This window comes from Ranitomeya variabilis, chromosome 4, assembly GCF_051348905.1.
Source record: "Ranitomeya variabilis isolate aRanVar5 chromosome 4, aRanVar5.hap1, whole genome shotgun sequence".
In the NCBI taxonomy this organism is placed as follows: Eukaryota; Metazoa; Chordata; class Amphibia; order Anura; family Dendrobatidae; genus Ranitomeya; species Ranitomeya variabilis.
In genome coordinates this window covers 677,638,057-677,663,958 of record NC_135235.1, presented here as the reverse complement: position 1 = coordinate 677,663,958, position 25,902 = coordinate 677,638,057, and the positions used below count along the sequence as shown (strand labels likewise).

At 44.4% G+C, this 25,902-nt stretch overlaps 2 protein-coding genes across 2 annotated transcripts in view; both read left to right on the top strand.

The window, feature by feature from the left end:
* The window catches only part of LOC143766328 (uncharacterized), a 29,602-nt gene extending 3,737 nt beyond the window's left edge, over nucleotides 1–25,865 (top strand). Inside the window, exons 6-11 of the mRNA XM_077253916.1 lie at nucleotides 6,119–6,268; nucleotides 6,398–6,580; nucleotides 6,663–6,786; nucleotides 6,870–6,967; nucleotides 7,166–7,256; nucleotides 23,928–25,865. Of these exons, the coding sequence (XP_077110031.1) occupies nucleotides 6,119–6,268; nucleotides 6,398–6,580; nucleotides 6,663–6,786; nucleotides 6,870–6,967; nucleotides 7,166–7,256; nucleotides 23,928–25,780 (2,499 nt within the window). The 3' untranslated portion in view covers nucleotides 25,781–25,865. The remainder of the gene's footprint in view (nucleotides 1–6,118; nucleotides 6,269–6,397; nucleotides 6,581–6,662; nucleotides 6,787–6,869; nucleotides 6,968–7,165; nucleotides 7,257–23,927) is intronic.
* Nucleotides 1–25,902, top strand: part of LOC143768210 (uncharacterized) — a 422,546-nt gene that overhangs the window by 31,394 nt on the left and 365,250 nt on the right. The window lies entirely within an intron of this gene.

Below are 25,902 nucleotides of genomic sequence, written 5' to 3'. Positions count from 1 at the left end.
CAAAAAGGGGTGCTACTAGGTACTACCCATGCAGGGTCCAAAACTTTTGCATCTACCCACTTTCGATTTTGTAATTTTTAAAATGTAAAATATATAAATATGTTTTTGCCTAGAAATACAAAGGGAATGTGTCATCTTTAATGTTAGCACTTTAAAAGATCATTTAATCATCAGCATGCTTAACTGTCTACAATAACAATTATTCTCACCACGGTTGCCCAAACTTTTACATGCCACTGTATGAATGAATTCTCCTGCTCACTCTAAGTGTAATAACAACCTCTAATTGTATGTTTCATTTTAGCTACTGACAAGGGTAATAGTCCCGACACGTATAGGCCACAACACTATCTCTTCTGCAAACACAGGCCTTAGCGGGGGTCTCCGGTTCTTCCCTCTAGGCTGCAAGTTCTCCTGATAAAGTCTATCAAGACTCGCTGGTCCATCTTCACTTCACTGGGCCCCTCCTGTCTGTTGTACTAGCCTGTACCAACCTCTGTACTGTACATCAATGCTGGAAGCAACGGCCCGGCTCAATTGAGCCACCAGCTTTTCATTGCAGGAATATACTCCCGGAATCTCCTCACGAATCGTCGGTGCTTGACCAACGGCAGATGTCTCTCGTATCCAAAGTAGTGCGAGCTGATACTCAGCTCTTACCTGGAGTAGTCTGGCCTATGAGTCTTGACCAGTTCATGTCTTGTTCTCAGGCCTTGGCTGGCGTAGCCTGGACTCTGGGACTTGTCTGGCGCTGGACAGGTTCTACTTCCTGGGGCACCTCAACTTGCTGCCTCGAGCTCTTTACCATGGCCTAATACTTTGGCCTCAGATCTTTCCACTGGACACATCCTGCCCATTCCTTTGCTTGATGCGAAATCTGCTCCCGTTTTGGCAGGTTAGCCTTTTATGTCAGGTACCTGCATCATCAAGGTCACGTTTCCCAAGGTACCATCTAGACTCTTCCTTTCTGAAACTCTCCCTTTTCCCATCGTTTCCACAGGGTCCCGTCTTGACTGCAGTTGGCAGTCATCTTGTATAAATGCTTGACCATGCTGAGGATTCTTGCTTCTAATAGCACACACTCTTACACCCCTCCTGCAGTATGTATGATGCCCCTCACAGAGTATAATTTTCCCACAGTACTGACATTCCTCACACAAAAGGTAATATTTCCACAGTACCGCAATTATCGCCTCCACACTCAAAGTATGATGTTCCTACAGTACCGCCATTCCACCACGCACAGTATAATGCTCCCATAGTACTGTCATTTTCTCCATACAGTGTAAGGTTCTCACAGTACTGCTATACCCCCACATACTGTATAATGTTACCACAGTACCGTCATCCCCCCTGACACACAGTATAATATACACACAGTAGCGCCAACCCCCACACACATTATAATGTTTCCAGAGGACTGCCATCCCCCGGCTGCTATGGTGCCTGGGAATTGAGAGGGCTCGGTGCGGTTTGGCACTGGTCACACTCTCTCCTTCCTCATCATCGCAATTTTAGCAATATCCACATTACCGTGACAGTGAAACTATTGAATAGAATAGTGAATCTGTGAGTCGACAGCTCATGATCCACCATTCAGCCTCCGCCTATGAGTCTGAGACTCAGGCACAATGACGTCGCTACATCACACCTGTAGTATGGTGCCTCAGTGCTCACACTGCACAGACTGGAGCAGCGTGCCTCGGGAACGGGGTTGGGTGAATCGTGTGTTTTTTTTTATTATTATATCAGGAATTGTGGAGGGCTGTGGGGGCTCTCATACTCTGTGGGAGACTGGTGGGGGCCATTATAATAAGGGGGTGTGGTGGACTGTAAGGGTCTCCATACTGAGTGGGGATCCTTATTTTGTGTGGCAGACTGTGGTAACCGTAATACTGTATGAGGGGCTGTGGGGGCCATAATACTGTGTGGGGTCTATGGGGCCATCATACTGTTATAGTACGTTCTGAAGGAAAGCAAAGATATAATGGCAGTGGGAATCCTGATTCCAGGAAGGGAGCATAGTGGAGACAAACAGCAGGGTGAGGTCCTTAGCTCAAGCCAGGAGGCCTGCTTAAAGGGAAGGTGCTTTGATTTTTAATTTTGTATTTAATAATTATTGATTATATAATCCATTTTAATACAAAATTAAATGTACAACTTTAATAGTTTTTTTTTTAAATTAATTTTTATTTCAGCCATTTAGGGCTGCCTTTTGCGTTTGGGGGTGTGTGTGAGCACGACACTTACACACCTCAAATACAGAAGCCCCTGGGCATAAGAAACTGGTCACCGTCTGACCACATTTCTTGCTTTAAGGCTGCTTCTCCTGCCTCTTAGCTGTGACGTGGACACTCCCCCTGGGCTGTTCAGGTCACAGCTGTGGGAGAAGATTGCGGCCATATTTGTGTAGCCTGCAGTGTTTGCTGCTGACTTTATTTTCCCTTTATCATGCACACTTCTTAGTGCGTGCGATGACAGGCGCTGCCGGGGAGTGGAAGTGAAGGGGAGTGGTGGTTCCGGGTGAGTTGAGTATCTTCAGATGTGGCGCGGAGCGGTGATCTCAGCCTTTTTGTCAGTATTACATTATAGGCTGCTGATCACTGCTCACTGCTGACCGGTTCAGAGCACAGCAGGGAGATCATCCATCTTCTGTGCTATGAATACAAAGAACAGGATTCAGCACTGTGTGGGAGCGCAGGGAAGGTAAGTACAAGTGTTTGTTTTTTCTATGTATTGAATATATGGGGCTATATACCAGGATTGGGGACATATGTATATACCAGGATGGGGGACGTGCACCAGGATGAAGGGACATATAACAGGATGAGGGCCGTATAACAGGATTGGGGGCCTTTAACAGGGGCAAAATAAGAGGATTGAGGGACATGTGCCAGGATGGGGCCATATGCCAGGATGGAGCCATAATCCAGGACACACTATATGGGGCCAATATATTGTGGAGCACTATAGGAGTCCATTGTACTGTTGGGCACTATATGCGGCCATCATACTGTGGGGCACTGTATGAGACCATTTTACTGTGGAGCACTGTATGAGGCCATTATGGAGCACTGTATGTGGCCATTATACTGTGGCACTGTATGAGGCCATTATACTGTGGAGCACGATATGGGGCCATTATACTATGGAGCCCTATACGGGGCCATTACACTGTGGAGCACTATATGAGGCGATTATACTTTAGGGCATTATATGGGGCCATTATACTGTGGAGCACTGTATCCAGCCAATATACTTTGGAGCACTATATGGGGCAATTATACTGTGGAGCAATATGTGGGGCCATTATACTGTGGAGCACTATATGGGTCCACTATACTGTGGAGAGCCATATAAGGCCATTATACTGTGGAGCACTATATGGTTCCATTATACTGTGGTGCACTATATGGGGCTATTATGCTATGGTGCCTTATAGGAGACCATTATACTGTGGAGCACTATATGAGGACATTATACTGTGAATCAATATATGGGGCCACTATACACACTAATGTGTGACCCTGCTTTGTCCACTTCTATAGAAATAGTGGTGTAAGGTGTGGCCCCGCTCTGTCTACTTCTATGGGAAAAAAGGTCAGAGGGTATTTATTTAAAAAATCTTACAAAATGTATTAATCAAGTTGATAAAATAGAAATTAGATCAGAGTGACACTAATAGCAGGGATGTCAGGGGATAATAAAGAAATTACTATATCTGTTCCAAAAAAATGGAATACAATATACATGCTAATATAGAAATTACATATAGTGCACTGTAAAGATTTTATACATCAATGAATAACAGAACTGCATTAATTATCAAATGGTCCCATCAGGGATCCTATCATATTATGAAAATGCAGCACAACGGCTCAAACCAAATAAAGTGACAACGTCTCATGCACAAGTCTGTAGGAATGGGCAACTAAACCCGAAGCAAAGTGCAACAGCGCATGTTGTATGATCAAGCCTAAGGTAAAGTGCAATAGTGCATACTATATATGTAGACTATATAGTACGAAGACCAGCGAAACGCGCGTTGAGGCGGCAGGTAGGGAGTTCACAACTTTCATTTCATGTAAGTTACATTGCTTATCACGTGTTAGTTACATCTACACATGAGCACTAATAGTCTACATATATGGTACGCACTATTGCACTTTACCTTAGGCTTGATCATACAACATGCGCTGTTGCACTATGCTTCGGGTTTAGTTGCCCATTCCTACAGACTTGTGCATGAGACGTTGTCGCTTTATTTGGTTTGAGCCGTTGTGCTGCATTTTCATAATATGATAGGATCCCTGATGGGACCATTTGATAATTAAATGCAGTTCTGTTATTCATTGATGTATAAAATCTTTACAGTGCGCTATATGTAATTTCTATATTAGCATGTATATTGTATTCCATTTTTTTGGAACAGATATAATAATTTCTTTATTATCCCCTGACATCCCTGCTATTAGTGTCACTCTGATCTAATTTCTATTTTATCAACTTGATTAATAAATTTTGTAAGATTTTTTAAATAAATACTCTCTGACCTTTTTTCTGATGTTTGACTGATAGAATGGGTTACATGTGGTTGTTCCTTTGATAAACGATTCTGCTCTCGGGGATAACTTGATCTACTTCTATGGGAGTAGTAATGGACGGAGCGGGGGTCACTCATTACTCCACTGCTCCCATAGAAGTGGATGGAGCGGGGGTCACACATTACACCACAGCTCCTCGAGAAGTGGACAGAGCGGGGTCACACATTACATACATTAGATACTGTGTATCTAATCCCTTCTTGTGTGATACATTCCGCTGAGCTCAGTATCTAATCCCATCATGTGATACACTACACTTAGCCTTGTATCTAATCTTAACGTGTGTTACTCTAAGCGTATCTAATCGCAGCACGTGATACACTCCACGTATCTAACCCCAGCTTATGATACAGCAAGTAGCACCAAATAAAAGAATCAGTGCTGCTGGCCGTCCTCGATGACACTGTCTACTGGTCAGTATCCCTGGGAGTCACCAACAAAATGGCTCCTCACTGTGATCCTAAACTTCATCCACTCTTATCCTGTTACAAACACCCAGAAGGGGCGGGGAATAGTGACATCACACACATGTGATCAGACTCCACCCACATTTACTGCAGTTGTAAATTAATTTGAGCTGTACACTAAGTTTCCATGGCAATTTTCAGTAGGTGCTCCCCATAGTGTTCAAACTATAATACTATACATTTTGTTTTTCAATTGTTGAATTTTTTTTTATGGCACCTTCCCTTAAAAATGGTAGGAACTTTGCCCTGGGTGAGCAGAAGGCCTAATTAAAGGGGATTGAGGAGTCGTACTGATGCACCTCAGCCAGTGAGGTCCTCACAGATCAACTGGGAGTAGCTCTGATGGGCCATAGTGACACATCTCAGCCTGTATGGTTCCCACAGGAGATCATGGGACTTCCCATAATGGTTTGCTGGACAGCTGTAGCTTGTACCAAAAGTTGTGTGGCCATATATAACCGGAATGTTTGTGACTCTACATAAGAGAGAGGAACCTTCATAAAGTGTTGTTGCTATCTGAAGTACTGTGTTATTCGGATTATAAAACACACTTTTTTTTACCCCAAATTTGAGGAGTGCCTCTCATAATCTGAAGGCATGCGCAGATTGAAATGTTGGGAGATGAGATATCAGGAGACCTGTGCCGTCCCTGCGGTTTACCTCTGTGTTCTGGTACCCAAAAGAGTTAATTATTTTTAAAATAATATTTCAGGTGTTAAAAAAAAATTAAATGTGTCTTCTGCTACACATTTTTTTTTTCTTTTTACAACAATTATTGGACTCAATTTTCTTTTGGAACATTTTAACATCTGCTTTTTCCGGTGTTTTTCTTGTAATATAGGAAAGCCTAAGGCCAGAAATAAACCCCACAAATCACTCTACATGGAGACTTTGGGATCAGATAATTCCTGTCTGTTTCTTCTGTAAAGAAGAAAACCAAATACTGTAAAATAATAAGGGAAACATATGAGGAGATTTATTATCTCCAGTAATTGAATTATTACACAGGATTTTTATGATGTTACATCAGATCATCTTCTCATTCAGGTCTCTACAATATCGGATCCTCTCAGTGAAGATCTTCTATATAAGAGAACTTTTCTGATTTACCCATCAAGGATGGATATGGACAGAGACAAGATGGCGGAGAGGATATTACACCTCACCCTAGAGATCCTCTTCCGGCTTACTGGAGAGGTGAGAGATTCTGATGACGTCACATTACATCATTCTTATCTATGGGAATAATAGAAGGACAGAACTGGAGAGGTGAGGACTCTGGAAATGTCTGTAGTGAGATTTATTAATGTGTCTCTCCATAACCAGGATTACACAGTAGTGAAGAAGAAGACTTCTAGTGAATGCTGTCAGGACCCTGCGTCTGTCAGATGGAGAAGACCCCTGAGCCCAATCACAGGACCTCCACCTCCCCCCGTAATACATGAGGACATCAATGACCAGAAGATCCTAGAACTCACCTACAAGATGATTGAGCTCTTGACTGGAGAGGTGACACTGCTGGGAATGCTGGGACATTATACAGTAACGCTATAAAGGGATCAGGGGATGACGGTATCATTGTATTTGTCAGGTTCCTATAAGGTGTCAGGATGTCTCCATCTATTTCTCCATGGAGGAGTGGGAGTATTTAGAAGGACACAAAGATCTCTACAAGGACATCATGATGGAGGTTCCTCAACTCCTCACATCACCAGGTAATAGACAGGACTAAATACACACGGCCTATAATTATCTGTATGTAGAGAATAAATTCAGTCCCTGTATGTGTTTTCTCCAGATCTATCCAGTAAGAGGACAACACCAGAGAGATGTCCCCGTCCTTTTCTTCCACAGGACTGTAAACAAGAAGATCCCAATGTTCCTCAGGATCATCAGGTAGATGGAGAGAAGGTGTCAAGAGATTTCCCCTATAATGTGTAGACGGCTGTGAAGGTCTTGTGCTCAGTCTTGTTTTATCCACCAGTATTATATGATTTATACTTGTGTAATGAGAACGGTGGAGATGGCAGGATTAGAGCTGATCATAGATGTGACTTCTTCATCTGTCTGTGACTTTTACAATATTTGTTTCAGGGTGAAGAGCTGACCCATATTAATACTACAGAGACATATGTGAGGGGTGATGAGTGGTGTAAAGAGGAGATTCCTACATATGACTACCCAGGTGAGTAGTAACTACTAAATGCAGAGAAGTCACAGATTCTTCTCAGTCACCGGCTGCTTTATCGGTGGTGTAGCACAGCCGTTTCACAATCGTGTGATCACCATTTTGCCTCTAAACCACAACATTCTCCTCAACCCAAAATTGTTCAAATGACTTTGGGTGTTGAAAGCCCTTTTCTGTTGCACTTACAATCTGGAAGATCCACCTACCCCCTGGGATTAGGAGATGCTGGACGTTACCTGCCCAGATCGGGAAACTACAAAGCCAAATGACAGTGTACGTAGAATGTGCTGCCAAGTAAGAAAACCACTTAAAGAAAAATATTATGATGGGCCTGTAAAATAAAGCAGAGGGTAATGCTGCTGTTGTCTTCTTAGAATCCTGATATCTTATTGCACACAGGGTGATTGTATTTGGCCCCCTATGCCCTTATCGCCCCCCCATTATACTGTGTGGAAGACGATGATGGGCCGTTATACTGTATGGAGGACTATGTGGGCCCGTTATACTGTATGGAGGACTATGTGGGCGAATTATACTGTATGGAGGACTATGTGGTGCCCATTATTCTGTAGGGGACTGTGTGAGGCCCATTATTCTGTATGGAGGACAATGTGGGGAACATTATACAGTATGGAGGAGTATATGGAGCACATTTTACTGTACGGAGGACTATGTGGGGCCCATTATACTGTATGGAGTACTATGTGGGGCCCATTATACTGTATGGAGGACTATGTGGGGCCCATTACACTATATGGAGATCTATATGGTGCCATTATACCGTGTGGAGAGCTGTTAATACATATCAAGGTTGTCACACGACTTTGTTAGTTTTTTATTTTGGCCCGCTCTGTATTTGCGTTTGACATCATTGTCTTATTGGATGAATCTACCTTCTCTCCCTTCTGTTGTGCTGAATGTGCTCATATGGTCCCTACAAGACCAGGCCAGTTTTTCTGGCTGAACTTTGCTTTTATGCAGCGCCCCCATGCGTAGGGCAATGGGGTACTCGGATACCGGGTCCTTTGGTGCTTCTGGGGATGTCACGGTGGCCCGACCCGGTCCGTGGCCCTACTGAGGGGGGGGGCTACCACTTAAAGGAGATAGTTTGTACGGTGTTCGTGACGCCACCTGTGGTATTCGGTCAGGATGACCGACGCTGCTGAGGGGTCCGCTGGGGTGATGTTATGGCAGCTAGATGGTATACCTTCCCACAGGTGAAGTGTATCCCCAGGGCTTCCCAGAAGTGTAGATGGTGATGGTAGGTCACAATAAATAACGAGGACACGACTTCAGCGTCCACAGTCCAGAGCACTATTCACAGGGCTGGCTGAATCCGGCCGGTCCGAAGGCACATCCAGAGTTCCCTTTGCAGGTGGAAATCAGTAGCCTTCCTACTAGCGCCTGTGTGTTGTAGTACCTCCCTGCTGAGCACCACGGGATAGTCCTCACAACTTTCGTGTATGTTTCTGATGTTCTCTCTCTCCGTCCCCCAGATGGTATGGCTAGGACGACCCGTATGACGGGGTAGGCCTGGAGCTATTTTATAGGGACCCTAGTGACGCCCCTCTCCCACAATTTGCTTCCGTTGTCTTCATTAGGTTTAAAGGTTGGGCAGCCAACTTGGAATTAACTGTCCTGCCGTGTTTCAAAGTAATGCGTAGAGTCTATTACTCGCTCGGTGTTCCGGCCACCGGCTACACGCCTCAGAAGGATCTTGCCGATCTTAAGGCAGACCCTCCTCCCGGTGTTATCTCCTTGTGCTGTGATCTCGTTTCTCACTCTCCACAATATGCTTCGCTTCGTGTCCTTTCTTAGGATGTTGCCGCAATGGGTGCAGGTGCAGCTCCGTAACGTTCTATCTCGTGCTTGGCCTCTGTCAGGATCCCACCCCTGACAGGGACCTCTGTCTGCAGCTCAGATGTTCCTCCTTCTCCCTCTGTCTGCCTGACAGGTCTTCTCTGGGTCGAACCCAGGTAGCTTTCTCTCTGACTTCCTATCCAACCCACCAGTTTTACCCGTGTGTGAGGAGTGGCCTAGTACATAGAACCTTTGCTCCCCCTGGTGGACTGGAGTGTGAATTGTAGTGTGTGACTGTGATACCTGGTCAGGTGAATTCCTTTAGTGCCATCAGACGTAACATCACTCCCCCTGGTGGAAGAGCGACATTACTGCAACGACCAGGACTCTTGGGCGCTGCATTTATAATCAATAACATTAAATGTGCAGTGAGGGCCAAGTGTGAATTTGTGTACAATAGCAAGAGTTTCCCTTTATCCTGAATTTTCAATTTCTTTTAAAACCGAATAACTTCAAACAGAATTGTGATAAACTACATAAAAACATTACACCTGTGCCATGATATACAGAGGGGAAAATAAGTATTTGATACAATGCCGATTTTTCAAGTTTTCTCACCTATAAAGAATGTAGAGTAGTTTTTATCGTAGGTACTCTTCAACTCTGAGAGACAGAATCTTAAAAAAAATTCAGAAAATCACATTGTATGATTTTACATAAATAATTAGCATTTTTTTTGCATGAAATAAGTATTTGATACAATAGAAAAACAGAACTTATATATTATAATATTCGTACAGAAACTTTTGTTTGCAATTACATAGGTCAGCCTTTTCCTGTAGTTTTTTTTTACGAAGTTTGCACACACTGCAGCAGGGATTTTGGCCCACTCCTCCATACAGATCTTCTCCCGATCATGCAGGTTTCGGGGCTGTCACTGGGCAACATTGAGTTTCAGCTCTCTCCAAAGATTTTCTATTGGGTTTAGGTCTGAAGACTTGCTAGGCCAGTCCAGGACCTTGAAATGCTTCTTAAAGAGCCACTTCATAGTTTCCTGGCTGTGTATTTCTGGTCATTGTCATGCTAGAAGACCAAGCCATGACCCCATCTTCAGTGCTCTGACTGAGGTAAGGAGGTTTTTGGCCAAAATGTTGATACATGACCCCATCCATCCCCCCTTCAATATGGTGCAGTTGTCCTGTCCCCTTTGCAGAAAGGCACCCCCAAAGTATGAGGTTTCCCTCACCATGCTTCACGGTTAGAACAATGTCCATGGAGTTGTACTCATCCTTCTTCTTCCTCCAAAAACGGCGAGCGGAATTGATACTGAAAAGCTCTATTTTGGTCACATCTGACCACATGATCTTTTCCCATGCCTCCTCTGGATCATTCAGATGGTAATTGGCGAACTTCAAATGGGCCTGGACATGTGCTGGCGTGAGCAGGAGGACCTTGCGTGCCCTACAGGATTTTAACCCCTTAATGACCGGGCCAAATTTTTCAAATCTGACCAGTGTCACTTTATGTGGTAATAACTCTAGAATGCTTAATTCCTTACCGACCTCCGTTGTACTATTACGGCGGAGGTCGGTACTCCCGCTTTGATGCGGGCTGCGGCACTGAGCCTGCATCAAAGCCAGGACATGTCAGCTGTTTTGAACAGCTGACATGTGCCCGCAATAGCGACAGGTGGAATCGCGATTCACCCGCCGCTATTAACTAGTTAAATGCCGCTGTCAAACGCTGACAGCGGCATTTAACCGGCGCTTCTGGCCATCGGGCCGGAAATGAGCGCATCACCGACCCCCGTCGTATGATCGGGGGTCAGCGATGCGTCGGCATAGCAACTAGAGGTCTCCTTGAGACCTCTATGGTTGCTGATGCCGGCTTCCTGTGAGCGCCACCCTGTGGTCGGCGCTCATAGCAAGCCTGTAATTTAGCTACTTAGGAGCGATCTGATGATCACTGCTATGTAGCTGAGCCGATCAGGGTATGTCAGCTTCTAGCCTCCCATGGAGGCTATTAAAGCATGGCAAAAGTTAAAAAAAAAAAAAAAGTTTAAAAAAATATGAAAAAAATCAAAAAATATAAAAGTTTAAATCACCCCCCTTTCGCCCCATTCAAAATAAAACAATAAAAAAAAAATCAAACCTACACATATTTGGTATCGCTGCATTCAGCATCGCCCGATCTATCAATAAAAAAAGCATTAACCTGATCGCTAAACAACATAGCGAGAAAAAAATTTGAAACACCAGAATTACGTTTTTTTGGTTGCCGCGACATTGCATTAAAATACAATAATGGGCGATCAAAAGAACATATCTGCACCAAAATGGTATCATTAAAAACGACATCTCTGCACGCAAAAATAAGCCCTCACCCGCCCCCAGAACACAAAAAATAGAGACACTACGGGTATTGGAAAATTGCGCTTTTTTTTTTTTTTTTCAGCAAAGTTTGGAATTTTTTTTTACCACTTAGATAAAACGTAACCTAGACATGTTTGGTGTCTATGAATTAATAATGACCTGGAAAATCATAATGGCAGGTCAGTTTTAGCATTTAGTGAACCTAGCAAAAAAGCCAAACAAAAAACGATTGTGGGATTGCACTTTTTTTGCAATTTCACCGCACTTGGAATTTTTTTCCCGTTTTCTAGTACAGGACGTGCTAAAACTAATGATGTGGTTCAAAAGTGCAACTTGTTCCGCAAAAAACAAGCCCTCACATGGCCATATTAACAGAAAAATAAAAAAGTTATGGCTCTGGGAAGGAGGGGAGCGAAAAACAAAAATGGAAAAGGGCAAGGTCTTGAAGGGGTTAAACAGATCTTATGGTTTTTTCGTGCGACATTGTACTTTATGTTCACAGTAAATTTGTCGATATTTTCTGCGTTTATTTATAAAAATATCATAAATTTGACCAAAAATTTCAAAAATTAGCCATTTTCAAACTTTCAGTAATTATCCCTTTTAATCCAGACAGTCATACCGCATAACCTGGGAGCGCATCACCGCGACTGAAGGTAACTATATGTCATTGACCTACATTTCCTTCATTCCCCGGGGCTTACAAGCACGAGCACAGCTGCATTATAGCAGGGCTCCTGCTTGTAAAATATTTTAACCCCTTCAGATGGATTACCTCGTGGGACGTGACAGGTCATCTGAAGGTATGTATATTGTTGGTTTATTATTTTTCCAAGCGAGGGTCTTCACATGGATTGAGAGAGCAATAAAATATTAAAACCACCTGTGTGTTTATTTCATTAAAATACTTTTTAATCGTGTGTGTGTTTTTTTAACCCTTTCATACAATTGGATTAATAATGCATAGGTGTCATAATTGACGCCTGTCCATTATTAATCTGGCTTAATGTCACCTTACAATAGCAAGGTGGCATTAACCCTTCATACCCCATATCCCACCGCTACACGGGAGTGGGAAGAGAGTGGCCAAGTGCCAGAATAGGCGCATCTTCCAGATGTGCCTTTTCTGGGGTGGCTGGGGGCAGATGTTTTTAGCCACGGGGGGGCCAATAACCATGGACGCTCTCCTGGCTATTAATATCTGCACTCAGTCACTGGCTTTACTACTCTGGCGGAGAAAATTGCACGGGAGCCCACGCCAATTTTTTCCGCTATTTAACCCTTAAATTTAATAGCTACAGCGCCAAAATTTTGCACATACACACTACTAACATTAGTAGTATGGAATATGCAAAAAAAGGGGGATATGAGATGGTTTACTGTATGTAAACCATGTCTCATATCCTGTCGGGTTTGGGCAGGAGAAATGAAAAGCCGGCAATTGAATTAGCGGCTTTAATGCTATCTTGCGCTGCATTAAATATAAATATACATATATAGGTGTCTCACTGACATATATATATGTATATATACCTATTCTATGTGTATATATCTACTCTATTCTAACCTGTCAGTGTGATTTTACTGTACACAGCACTGATTTGCCGGCTTTTCAAAGGACACCGGTGCGTAAAAATCGGACAGCAATACGGATGTCATACGGATGTTGCGATTAAAAAATCGCATGACACTCGCATGACAATCGCACAATTTTCCTCCGTTTTTTCGGTCCGTTAATCGGACCGTTTTGTCTCTCGCATGTGGAAATGAGCCCTAACAGTAGTGTTTCAAACTGTTGACCCAGCTCTCTTCAGGTCATGGACCTGGACCCTCAGTGTAGTTCTTGGCTGATTCCTGACCTTTCTCAGAATCATCCTTGCACCATGAGGCAAGAACTTGCAATGAGCCCCAGACCGAATAAGATAGACAGTCAGCCTGTGTTTCTTCCACTTTTTAATAATTGCCCCAACCGTTGTTGGCTTCTCAACAAGCTGCTTGCCTATTGTCCTGTAGCCCATCTCGGCCATGTGCAAAGCTACAATTTTGTCCCTGGTGCCCTTAGGCCTCTTTCACACTAGTGTCGTGCACTGCACGTCGCTATGCGTCGTTTTGTAGAAAAAACGCATCCTGCAAAATTGCTTGCAAGATGCGTTTTTCTCCATAGACTTGCATTAGCGACGCAGTGCGATGCATTGCCACACGTCGCAACTGTGTCGTGCGACAGTTGCGTCATGTTGCATCGGACCGTCGGCACAAAAAAACGTTACATGTAACTTTTTTGTGCATCGTGACAGTGTTTTCCGACCGCGCATGCGCAGCCGGAACTCCGCCCCCGCCTCCCCGCACATCACAATGCGTTGTAAAACTGCATCCGATGCCACCGTTGTACGGTGCTTTTACAGTTTGCGTCGTTGCGCCGCAACGTCGCATTGCGACGTGCAGTGCACGACGCTAGTGTGAAAGTAGCCTTAGACAGCTGTTTAGTTTGGGCCATGCTGGAGAGGTTGGAGTGTGATCGATTGAGTGTGTGGACTGGTGTCTTTTATACAGGTAACGAGCTCTAAGGCTTTGTTCACATTTGCGTTGCGTCGGGCGCAGGTTCGGCGATGCATGCGTCATGCGCCCCTATATTTAACATAGGGGCGCATGGACATGCGTCGTCTAGCGTTTTGTGACGCATGCGTCATTTTTGGCGCAAGCGTCAGGGCGCAGAGGACGCTGCATGATGCATTTTTTTTGCGCCAAAAATCATGCCAAAAATGGACGCATGCATCACAAAACAATGCGTTTTGCATGCGTTGTGTGTTGCGTCGCCGACGCAACGCCCAACAACGCAAATGTGAATGTAGCCTAACAGATGCAATTAAAACAGGTAATGAGTACAGAGTAGAAGAGCTTCTGAAAGAAAAACTGACAGGTCTGTGGGAGCCAGAATTCTTGCTAGTTGGTAGGTGATCAAATACTTACCGTATTTCATGCAAAATAAAATGCAATTCAGTTATTTAAAAATCATACAATGTAATTTTTTTTTTTTAATATTCTATCTCTCACAGTTCAAGTGAACCTAAGATAAAAAAAAACATCCAAAATTGGCTGTGTATCAAATACTTATTTTCCCCACTGTATCTCTAAGCTGTGCGTGGCTGATGGCTGTAATATACCTTTATTCACGCCTGCAGGAGATGTGTTCGCATGGCTCAAGCCCTGGTTTCATGGATTCACTCCACGTCATAAATTCCATTATGTTTTCAGTCCTAAGGAATTCAGAAAACTGCACAATCTCTCCTGAAATGGGGAACACTAAGGGTATGTGCACACGTTGCGGATTCTGCTGCGGATTTTTCCGCAGCGGATTTGGAAAAACCGCAGTGCAAAACCACTGCGGTTTTCACTGCGGATTTTCCTGCGGTTTCTTCTGCGGATTCCTCTGCGGGTTTTCAACTGCACTTTCCTATTGGTGCAGGTTGAAAACCGCTGCGGAATCCGCCGAAAGAAGTGACATGCTCCTTCTTTTTTTCCGCAGCAAATCCGCGTGGAACTTTCCGCAGCATGTGCACTGCGGTTTTTGTTTTCCATAGGGTTACATTGTACTGTACACCGCATGGAAAACTGCTGCGGATCCGCAGCGTCAAATCCGCTGCGAATCCGCAGCAAAAACCGCATCGTGTGCACATAGCCTAATACTTTCTCTACTCTTCTGGTTAAGAATCCAATGGTCCACCATAAATGAGTGTAACTCTGGTTTAATGTTGTACTTTCCTCGAACATACATTGTTGTTGGGGATGTAACAAGTAATAGAAAAAATGTTTTAATTAATATGTTCATTCTGTATGATGGTTTGATTGTGGTGGGATCGGCCCACCTTACTTATGTAAATCTATTAACTCCCTGGTAGTCTTTTAAAAAAAGGTCTCCATTACCTCTTCCGAATGCCAGAGATTTAAATTTCAGACACCTCAGTGGCATATGGCGGCCACCATTCTTCTTCCGTGGTCCAGCTTCTCACTCAGCACAAGTGGAGGAAAACCGAGATCTCCACTCTCCGCACCTGCCTCTACGCGATGTCTCCAAGAAAATTGCCACAGATGCAGCGCTGGCGCAGATGGAGCTCTCGGCCCTGCCTTGATGATTTCACCACTGGTTAATGATGCTGCGCTCGCAGCAGCTCATTCACCAGTGGTTGTCAGCCTAGACAGTAACATCTTGGCACCGTCCAGGTTGAAAACTGTTTCTCCCCAAGACATGGATTACGGCATAGGACAGAACGACGGAGAGGTATGGTATATTGTTGTTTTTCTCCAGTCACCTTCCACGACAGCGATACCAGAGGATGTCTCCCCGCCCTAATGGAGGACAGGGAACACAAAAGAGGTTAAATACCCTCCCCTTCCTGCAGCCTCCAGTGTTTTTCCTGTCCCCTGTGGGGCAAGAAGAGGTCCTGTTGTAGTGCTGCCGTGGCCGGCGATGGGAGCACGCAGTTTACTCACTGTATAGCCGGGCAGATGGGGTCGGGCGTGACGCTCTCCTCCCTGCAGAGCTGCTCCCGTCTCCATATCCTGGACTCGGGACCTTTGTCCCGCTCCTCCCGCACCCCTTCTGGGGTAAAGCGGAGCGGTAATGTGCGGCCGGGGTCCCCTCGCGGCTCCCCGGCTCCTTCCTCTCCCGACGAGCGCCAGAGTCTGTGACACGCGAACCGGAAGTTACATCCCTGGAACTTCCTGTTCACCTCCTGTGCGTTCCAGCGTGGAATGCACGCGCGCCCAGCGCCTTTCCGGATTCAGCTGCCATGTGGGGCGTTGCGGTTCCCCCCTATCCCCTACACCTGGACCAGGGAGAGGAGGAGCACACGATCCGACACAGTAACTTCGGCTACTTAACCCTGGTTAGGGTTCACATCCAGGTAAGGCCCCCTGTCTGTCTGTGTGACTGCAGCTTACTGACTGACCATGGATGGTGATAGACCCCTCTCTGCATCTGCCGAGCCCTGCTTCCTCCCTCCTACTGTGAGTAGCGGGCTAAGGTCCCTTTCCCTTTTTACTTCTAGGTGGCCATATACTTAGTTCCCTTTCCTCTCTTTTCAGGGAGACAAGGCCACTGCCCCTAAGAAAGACAAAACTTCCAGAAAAACGGAAGACCATCCATTCCATCCGAATATTGCGCAGATTCTAAACTTCCTCCAGAAAGGTCTAGATTTGGGGCTTAGGCCTAGTACCTTTAAAGGTCCAGGTCTCAGCCCTAAGCTCATATTTTGACCAGAACCTAGCCAACCACCGGTGGATGAAACGCTTCATTACCTCAGCAAGTAGGATCTGTCCCAGAGTTCGTAACCGCATTCCTCCTTGGGACCTAAACCTGGTCCTTAAGAGTCTAACTCACGATCCATTCGAACCTTTATCAGAGTCTTCTTTAAAGGTTCTTACCCTAAAAACTGTATTTTTGGTTGCCATTACCTCTGCCAGACGAATAGGAGAACTACAAGCCCTATCCATGCAAGAGCCCTATTTGAGGATAACATATGATAGTATAATCCTCCGTCTAGACCCTACATTTTTACCTAAAGTAACATCAGACTTTCATAGAGGTCAGGACATAGTGCTACCCTCATTCTGCCCAGATCCCTCTAACAGGAGGGAAGAATCCTTCCACACCCTGGATGTCCACAGGGTGGTTCTATATTATCTTTCGCAAACTGAGAGTTGGAGAATTGATCGAAATCTTTGTCCAACACTTAGGAAAGAGCAAAGGTAGGAAGGCGGCAAAAAACACAATCGCCAATTGGATTAAGCAAGCCATATCTCTCTCATACTCATCTCAGAATCCCCCCCCCCCCACCTTCTTCACTGAAGGCCCACTCTACACGGACGATCTCAACATCATGGGCAGAGAAGGTGGCGCATCTACGGAGCAGATTTGCAGAGCCGCCACCTGGTCCTCAGTTCATACGTTCACCAGGCATTACAGGCTAGACTTTAACCGGGATTTGACATTCGGCAGAAGAGTTCTGCAGGCTGTTGTCTTCCCCTAAAAAATTAAGTTGTTGGTACTACTCCGGTACCGCTGTCGTGGAAGGTGACTGGAGAAAATAGAATTAGTCTTACCGGTAATTCGGTTTCTAGGAACCTTCCACGACAGCATTAATTTCCCTCCCTATTTAATGATACTTATCGATTGGTTCCTGCACCTAAGTGGTAATTATACATGCTACTGTGCCCAGAAAAAACACTGGAGGCTGCAGGAAGGGGAGGGTATTTAACCTCTTTTGTGTTTCCTGTCCCCCATTAGGGTGGGGAGACATCCTCCGGTACCGCTGTCGTGGAAGGTTCCTAGAAACCAAATAACCGGTAAGACTAATTCTATTTTTTTATTTTTGGTTTATTACAGGAGAACGTGGGCTTCGGTGGAATTAGTCATTTACCGTATATGCTCGAGTATAAGCCGAAAATTTCAGACCATTTTTTTTAGGCTGAAATTGCTCCTCTCGGCTTATACTCGAGTCATTCCCAGGGGTCGGCAGGGGAGGGCGAGCGGCAGCTGTCTAATCATACTCACCTGCTCCTGACACGGCCCCTGCACATCCCTGATCATGTGGTACCCTCATTACAGTAATGAATATGGACGCGACTCCACTCCCATAGGGGTGCAGCCGCATATTCATTACTGTAATGAGTGGTACAGGTGACCGCTCAACGCTGGAAGAAGCTGTCAGCGCCCAGAGAACCAGGGACGTGCAGGTGAGTATAACTGGGGCATTGCGCGATATTCACCTGCCCTCGTTCCACCGCCGGCTGTTTTCAGCGTCCTCTGTCTGTGACATTCAGGTCAGAGGGTGCGATGACGTGTTAGTGTGCGTGCCGCCCTCTGCCTGAATAGTCACTGAGGAGGATGCTGAGGAGCAGCTGGCAGAGATGAGAGGTGGGTATGTCATTTTTTTTTTTTTTTAATTGCAGCAACAGCAGCAGATATACTGTACAGTTAATAATATCAGCATAAACTGCATTTTATGGGGCCATAATCTACTTTTATGCAGAATTATATGGGGCAAATTTCCTGTGGAGCATCTTATGGGGCAATAATCAACTTTTATGCAGCATTATATGGGGCAAATTTCCTATGGAGCATCTTATGGGGCCATTATTAACCTTTGTGCAGCATTACAGTATATGGGGCATATTTTAATATGGAACATCTTATGGGGCCCATCATAAACTTTATGGAGCATTATATGGGGAGTATTTTGTATGGAGCATCTTATGGGGCCCATCATGAACTATATGGAGCATTATATGGGGCTCCTGATTCAGTATGGATATTCAAAAACCTTAACCTACTGATGTCTCAATTAATTTTACTTTTATTGGTACCTATTTTTATTTTTTAAATTTACCGGTAGCTGCTGCATTTTCCACCCTAGGCTTATACTCGAGTCATTAAGTTTTCCCAGTTTTTTGTGTCAAAATCAGGGGTCAGCTTATACTTGGGTCGGCTTATACTCGAGTATATGCGGTATATAAAAATGGAAAACTGTGTTTAGTCTTATTTCAAATAAAGGACTTTATTCTGGCTGTGTTTTTATTTACCATATAACTATAGGATTACTAATGGATAATTGTCTTATAGACGCCTCTCCATTACTAAGCCATGGGCTTGATGTCACCTGACATTACAAATATGAACACTACGTGCCACCGCTACAGGTCATCTAATAGATGTGCCTTTTCTGGGCAGCTGCGGGCTGCTATATTTAGGCTGAGGGGGGCAATATCCATGGCGCCTTAGGCTACTTTCACACTAGCGTCGTACTCGGCCCGTCGCAGTGCGTCGGGCCGACTCTAGCAGTGAATGCGCCACACAACGGGGGCAGCGGATGCTGTTTTTCCACGCATCTGCTGCCCCATTGTGAGGTGCGGGGAGGTGGGGGTGGAGTTCCGGCCGCGCATGCGCGGTCAGAAATGGCGGTCCGGCGGCAGCAAAAAACGTTACATGTAACGTTTTTTGCAGCCGACGGTCCGCCACAACACGGCGCAACCGTCGCACGATGGTTGCGACGTGTGGCAAAGCGTCACAATGCGACGCTAATGCAAATCAATGGTGAAAAAACGCATCCTGCAAGCACTTTTGCAGGATGCGTTTTTTCAACCAAACGACGCACAGCGACGTGCAGTGCACGAAGCTAGTGTGAAAGAGGCCTTACTAGCCTGAGAATACCAGCCCCAGCTGTGAGCTTTAGCAAGGCTGGTTGTCAAAAATGGGAAGGACTCCATGCCGTTTTTTTAAATTATTTATTTAAATAATTAAAAAATAAGGCATGGGGACCCCTCTATTCTTGATAACCAACCTTGCTGAAGCTGACAGCTGAGTGTTGCAGCCCCCAGCTGTGAGTTTTGTCTGGCTGGTTATAGAAAATACGGGGGAACCCACGCCGGGTTTTTCATTCATTTAGTTATATCGCAGGCGGCGGATGAGGAATACCCCCATCATCTGCTCCTGCTGTCATTGTTATTAGCGGCAGCCGGTGTAGGTTGATGGGTGTAATAGTCCAAAAAGCCCCCACCTGCTGTCATTGTTCTGACTTGAATATAACTGTTATCATTCTCCTCTGCTCGTGCCGATCGCCGGCAGAGCAGGGGAGAATGATGAGAGCTGTTTTCAGCACCCGGCACCGGGGAACAGCGCTTACTGTAGTGCTTCTTCCCCGGCGCCGATACATGTCCCATGGATGACATCCATGTGTGTTCTCCGTGTGCACATGTGCGGGACGTTTTGCCGCCCGTGCTGACGGTAAAAAACTGACATGTCTACGTGTGGGGCACACGGACACATGGTCCGTGGAAACACACTGACATGTGCACAGACCCATTCATTTGATTGGGTCTACATGTGTCAGTGTCTGTGGTATGTGTGAAAACTGTCACCACACGTACCAGAGACACGGATGTGTGAAAGAGGCCTAAAGCTGAGGAGGGAGAGAATAGCGATTCTCTTCTTCCTCTGCAGGGATGGATAGTGATTGGTGGAGGGAACTGTTGCTGAGCTGCCTCCACCAGTCACATATCTGTCCCTGCACAGTATTTAATGTTGCAACTACGGTACTTACAAGTCAGACATCCTTTTAGGAAAGGTGAGCAAACAACCCCCATCATCTTTCAGAATATACTGTATCAATGGAAATATTCTGAAGGATGATGGGGGTTCTAGCCATATTTAGTGTAAATATACACTGTAATGTAGTGTCCAAAGTGTTTATTGCAAATGTGACTACCACGTCCCTCAACTTTCAGAATACATCCATGTATACAGTAAAGTGGGTGTATTCCTGAGGATGAGGGGGGTGGTAATCACAATATACAGTACCACAGGCACTGTACTGCAATTGACAGATCACCCATAACAGAGCGTCATCCACAGATAATATTTTTGTATTTTATTAAAGGTTTTTGCATACTATTTGGCTCAAAATATTTTTTTATTATTTTCCTCTCTAGAATCTAGGTTAGTCTTATAATCAGGTGCGTCTTATAAAGCGAAAAATACGGTACTTCCTGCAGCCAATTTTGTGTTCCTAATCAGGACCCATTTTTCAAATCTGATGTGTGTCACTTTATGTGGTGATAACTTTGTTTCCTATTATTCTTTGTGAAGACTTCCAGTGGGCCTTACAAATTATTTTCTAACTTCTCTTGAATTTGACAGTACCCTACAGTAACTGCAGTACACTACTGTCTGGGCGCATAGCAGGTTAAGAAGAGAAGAAGCGCCGTTTAGCTATTTGAATGCAGATCTTGCTGGAATAGTTTGCAGACACAATGTATTGGGGGCACTGTTTGTGGTTACCTGGCAGATCAAAAGATGGCCACCATGAACAGGCTTGGCACTATTCCCCCGCCGTCACCAATCTGTGATGGAGCTTACACAGTCACAGCCCTCTGGCGCCCCCTCTTACCCTCAGGTCCGTCAGGGAGCTGAGTAGTCGCCGGAGAGGCTTCCCTGTTAGGACTGGTTATCGAGGCACTCTACAGTGAGGGTGTTGTATATATCACCAGTCACAGGCTGGGAATATATATATATATATATATATATATATATATAGTGGTGATACGCTACCTGAGTGTGTTGGGGAATACTCGCTAGGCAGCAGGATAAACACTTCAGGCACGATATCTCACACATAACAGTCTATTTTGGTTTATTACACATCATAAACCACATGACGTACAGTCCATTGCGTTACATTTCATGAACTTATGACGACCCTCAGTCCGTTCATGCAGCCGTTAGGCTTCTCTGCTATATAATATAATCCCCTTGTCCGGGGTTACCTCTCAGGAGTTCCACTCCTCATGCTGATTACCCGTCAGTCCCATGGTCCTCACCACATTGACCGTCCAGGTCGACGGTCTCACAGTGCTTCCAGGACAACTCCAATCCCAAGAGCCTCCAACACTGACCATCCAGGGCCTACAGCACACAGGCCACTCAGCAGTGTCCAGCCAGGACACATGGAAAGTCTGTCCACACTTGCAGACTACCAAACACTCACACCGTGTGCTACACACACCTCCTTTACGTAACCACACCCAGGTACCTGTCACATGGCCAGTCAGGTGAGCGTGACATCACCACAGGTCCTTTCACACAAAACCACCTTACGTGTTCAGACACGCCTCTTTGGGTGGGTTTGTAGGTGACTGAACCCACCCATCTCTCCAATCACCTGGAAGCCTTCCCAATGTAAAGAAATCGCTCAGTAGTAGATCTGCTTGAGCAAAACATACCCAGGCTTCCATCACAGGGCCACCCACCTCTGCGATACATACCGTCCATCAATCACATGACCAGTCGTTGTTTCAACACAATTATGTCTCCAAGTGCGCCCCGAAGTGCACATGCAGCGCCCCCTGGCTGCAACATTGGTCACTGCACCACAATATATACATCCGTTCCGTCACTGCCAGGATCCCCCAATAGCACCAGAATGGTATGCTGCCACCATTTCCTCGTTAGATGTAAGCCCTGTCCATTCACAAAAGACAGCAGGTGGTCCCAGCTCTTTTCCTCCTTACATTAATTAACACGGGGCCTCTAATTCTCTGGCAATATGTCAAGATCCTGTTCTTTTGAGAAATTGTGTATTTATCTCATGGGTGGGGGCCACAGTTCAGGTGCAGGGGGAGAGGGAGAAGTCTGGATAATATATTGGGCCTGAAATTAATAAATCAAAATGGTGTCTCCTTCATCCCACACAACTATCTACTCCATTTTTCAGATTCCAGGGATAGCTTTGTTCATCATCCCTTAACCCATCTACATGGATCTGGACTTATACGTGGACCCCTAGGCTTGGGCCACAGTGTTACCTGATGGTAGGAGAGAAAATACAAAATCAGAAAATGCAAGAGTAGTCAGTAAATGGGCCAGGGTCACAACAGGAAACAAATAGACAAGCGGAGAACTGAATACAGAGGAATGAACCAAAGGAGAACAAGCTGTATCTGGCAGCTTCCAGCATTATGCTTCTAGCGTTAGTATGGTGTGGTGCTTTCCAATTACCTGAAGTAGGTAGCGGATTACTTCAGCTGGACAGCACACACACCTATACTGCTAACTGGTACCAGGCAAGGCATCCTTATCTTATTGGCTGGACAGAGCTTGCACCACCCAGAGCTTCTGATTTCAATGCCAGTGCGACCCAAAAATTGGATAAGGTGGCACCTGGTGACAGAAAAATTTGTTGAAGGAACTGATCTGAAAGAAGCCCTTATATAACAAAATGGCAGAAAACTAGAATAGTAGAAATCCCCATAAAGTGACTCCATTTTCGAAATTATAACCCTTAATTAATTAATTAATTTATAGGGGTAATAACTATTTTGACTCCACATGCACTTTTTGGAAATTAGCAAGCGGTGCATGTTCGAGAGTGAAAATTGGAAATTTGTCATTTTATTACCCAACACATAGTGCCAGATTGTGTTCCAGGAGACACACACACCGTAAATTAAGTGGGTTCTTCTCACTATAGTAATGATAAATAAAGGGATCCTAAATGTTGTTTAAGCACACTACAAGGCTCAGAAGAAAGGGGGAGATAAGAGAGAGAACGCATTTTGCTGGATTGCTTTACTTTTCAAGAGCCTTTGACCCACTAATAATGTGGGAACCTCTGTTTTTCCACTGACAGATCATGGACCTGAGTGGGGACTTTTTTGTGAGATGAGTAGAAGTTTTTATTGGTATTATTTTCACCTACATAACAATATTTGGTGGCTTTTTATTCCATATTTGGGAGACAGAATGAACAAACAGTTGAACACCATGCTTTACTGGTTCATCCTTTAAAGTTTTCTGTTAGACTGTGAGCTGTCATTGTCTTGGTGAATAGATAAATATTTTTACATAACTTCAAATTTTTACAGATATTTTAACTAGAAATGTTAAAAACTATAAAATTCAAGGATATTTTATTCAAAAATAATAATTTGGTTTTATTCTTGGCAGATGACTATACCAGGAGGTCAGAGGGACAGCTGACATCTTCAATTTTTAAATCGGATGATCTTGAGACTCCCCAGGATACAACTGAAGTGAATACCAGTATTCCAGATATACCATCATTCTTTCACAACAATGATCTAACATCTGATCCATTGAAACAGGTCCTGTCTTCTGATTCATTATCGACTACTGAGGAAAATCAAAGTAACAAAATAAGCATTAAAAAACAAACTGCTCCTAAAGGAAATAAGCCATTTTCACATTCAGAATATGGAAATAGTTTTTCCCTCGAAAAGTCTTTTCTTACATACCAAAAAATTCACACATCGGAGAATAGATTTTCTTGTTCCAAGTGTGGGAGATGTTTTAGCCAGAAATCAGATTTTGTTAGTCACCAGAGAACTCACACGGGGAAAAAGCCATTTTCATGCTCAGAATGCGGGAAACATTTCAACCAGAAATCAGATGTTGTTATACACCTACGAACCCACACAGGAGAGAAGCCTTTTTCATGTTCAGTATGCGGGAAATGTTTTGTAGGTAAATCAAATCTTACCGCACATCAGAGAAGTCACAATGGGGAGAAGCCTTTTTCTTGTTCAGAATGTGGGAAATGTTTCACAGATAAGTCAAATCTTATTGCACATCAGAGAACTCACAATGGGGAGAAGCCATTTTCATGTTCAGAATGTGGGAAATGTTTTAACCAGAAAGCACATCGCGATACCCACTGGAGAATTCACACAGGGGAGAAGCCTTTTTCATGCCCAGAATGTGGGAGATGTTTTAGCCAGAAATCAGATTTTGTTAGTCACCAGAGAACTCACACAGGGAAAAAGCCATTTTCATGCTCAGAATGTGGGAAACATTTCAACCAGAAATCAGATGTAGTTATACACCTACGAACCCACACAGGAGAGAAGCCTTTTTCATGTTCAGAATGTGGGAAATGTTTTAGCCGGAAATCGCTTCTTGATAGCCACCAGAGAACCCATACAGGGGAGAAGCCGTTTTCATGCTCAGAATGTGGGAAATGTTTTAACAATATATCAAATTTTGTTAAGCACCAGAGAATTCACACTGGAGAGAAGCCTTTTTCATGTTCAGATTGTGAAAAATGTTTTAACCGGAAAGACCATCTTGATAGCCATCAAAGAACTCACACAGGGGAGAAGCCTTTTTCATGTTTACAATGTGGGAAACGTTTTAACCAGAAATCAGATGTTGTTATACATGAAAGAACCCACACAGGAGAGAAGCCTTTTTCATGTTCAGTATGCGGGAAATGTTTTGTAGGTAAATCAAATCTTACCGCACATCAGAGAAGTCACAATGGGGAGAAGCCTTTTTCTTGTTCAGAATGTGGGAAATGTTTCACAGATAAGTCAAATCTTATTGCACATCAGAGAACTCACAATGGGGAGAAGCCATTTTCATGTTCAGAGTGTGGGAAATGTTTTACAAATAAGTCAAATGTTATCAAACATCAGAGAACTCACAATGGGGAGAAGCCTTTTTCATGTTCAGAATGTGGGAAATGTTTTAACCAGAAAGCACATCGCGATACCCACTGGAGAATTCACACAGGGGAGAAGCCTTTTTCATGCCCAGAATGTGGGAAATGTTTTAACCAGAAATCAGATTTGGTTAAGCACCAGAGACATCACACAGGGGAGAAGCCATTTTCCTGTTCAGAATGTGGGAAATGTTTTACAGATAAATCAAATCTTATCGTACATCGGAGAACTCACACAGGAGAGAAGCCTTTTTCCTGTTTAGAATGTGGGAAATGTTTTGTGAGTAAATCATCTTTTCTTGGTCACCAGAGCAGTCACACAGGGGAGAAGCCTTCTTGATGTTCTTAACGTGGGAAATCTTTTACATGGAAATAAACTCTTAATAGTGATGAGCGAGTGTACTCGTTGCTCAGGTTTTCCCGAGCACGCTGAGTGACCTCCGAGTATTTATGACTGCTTGG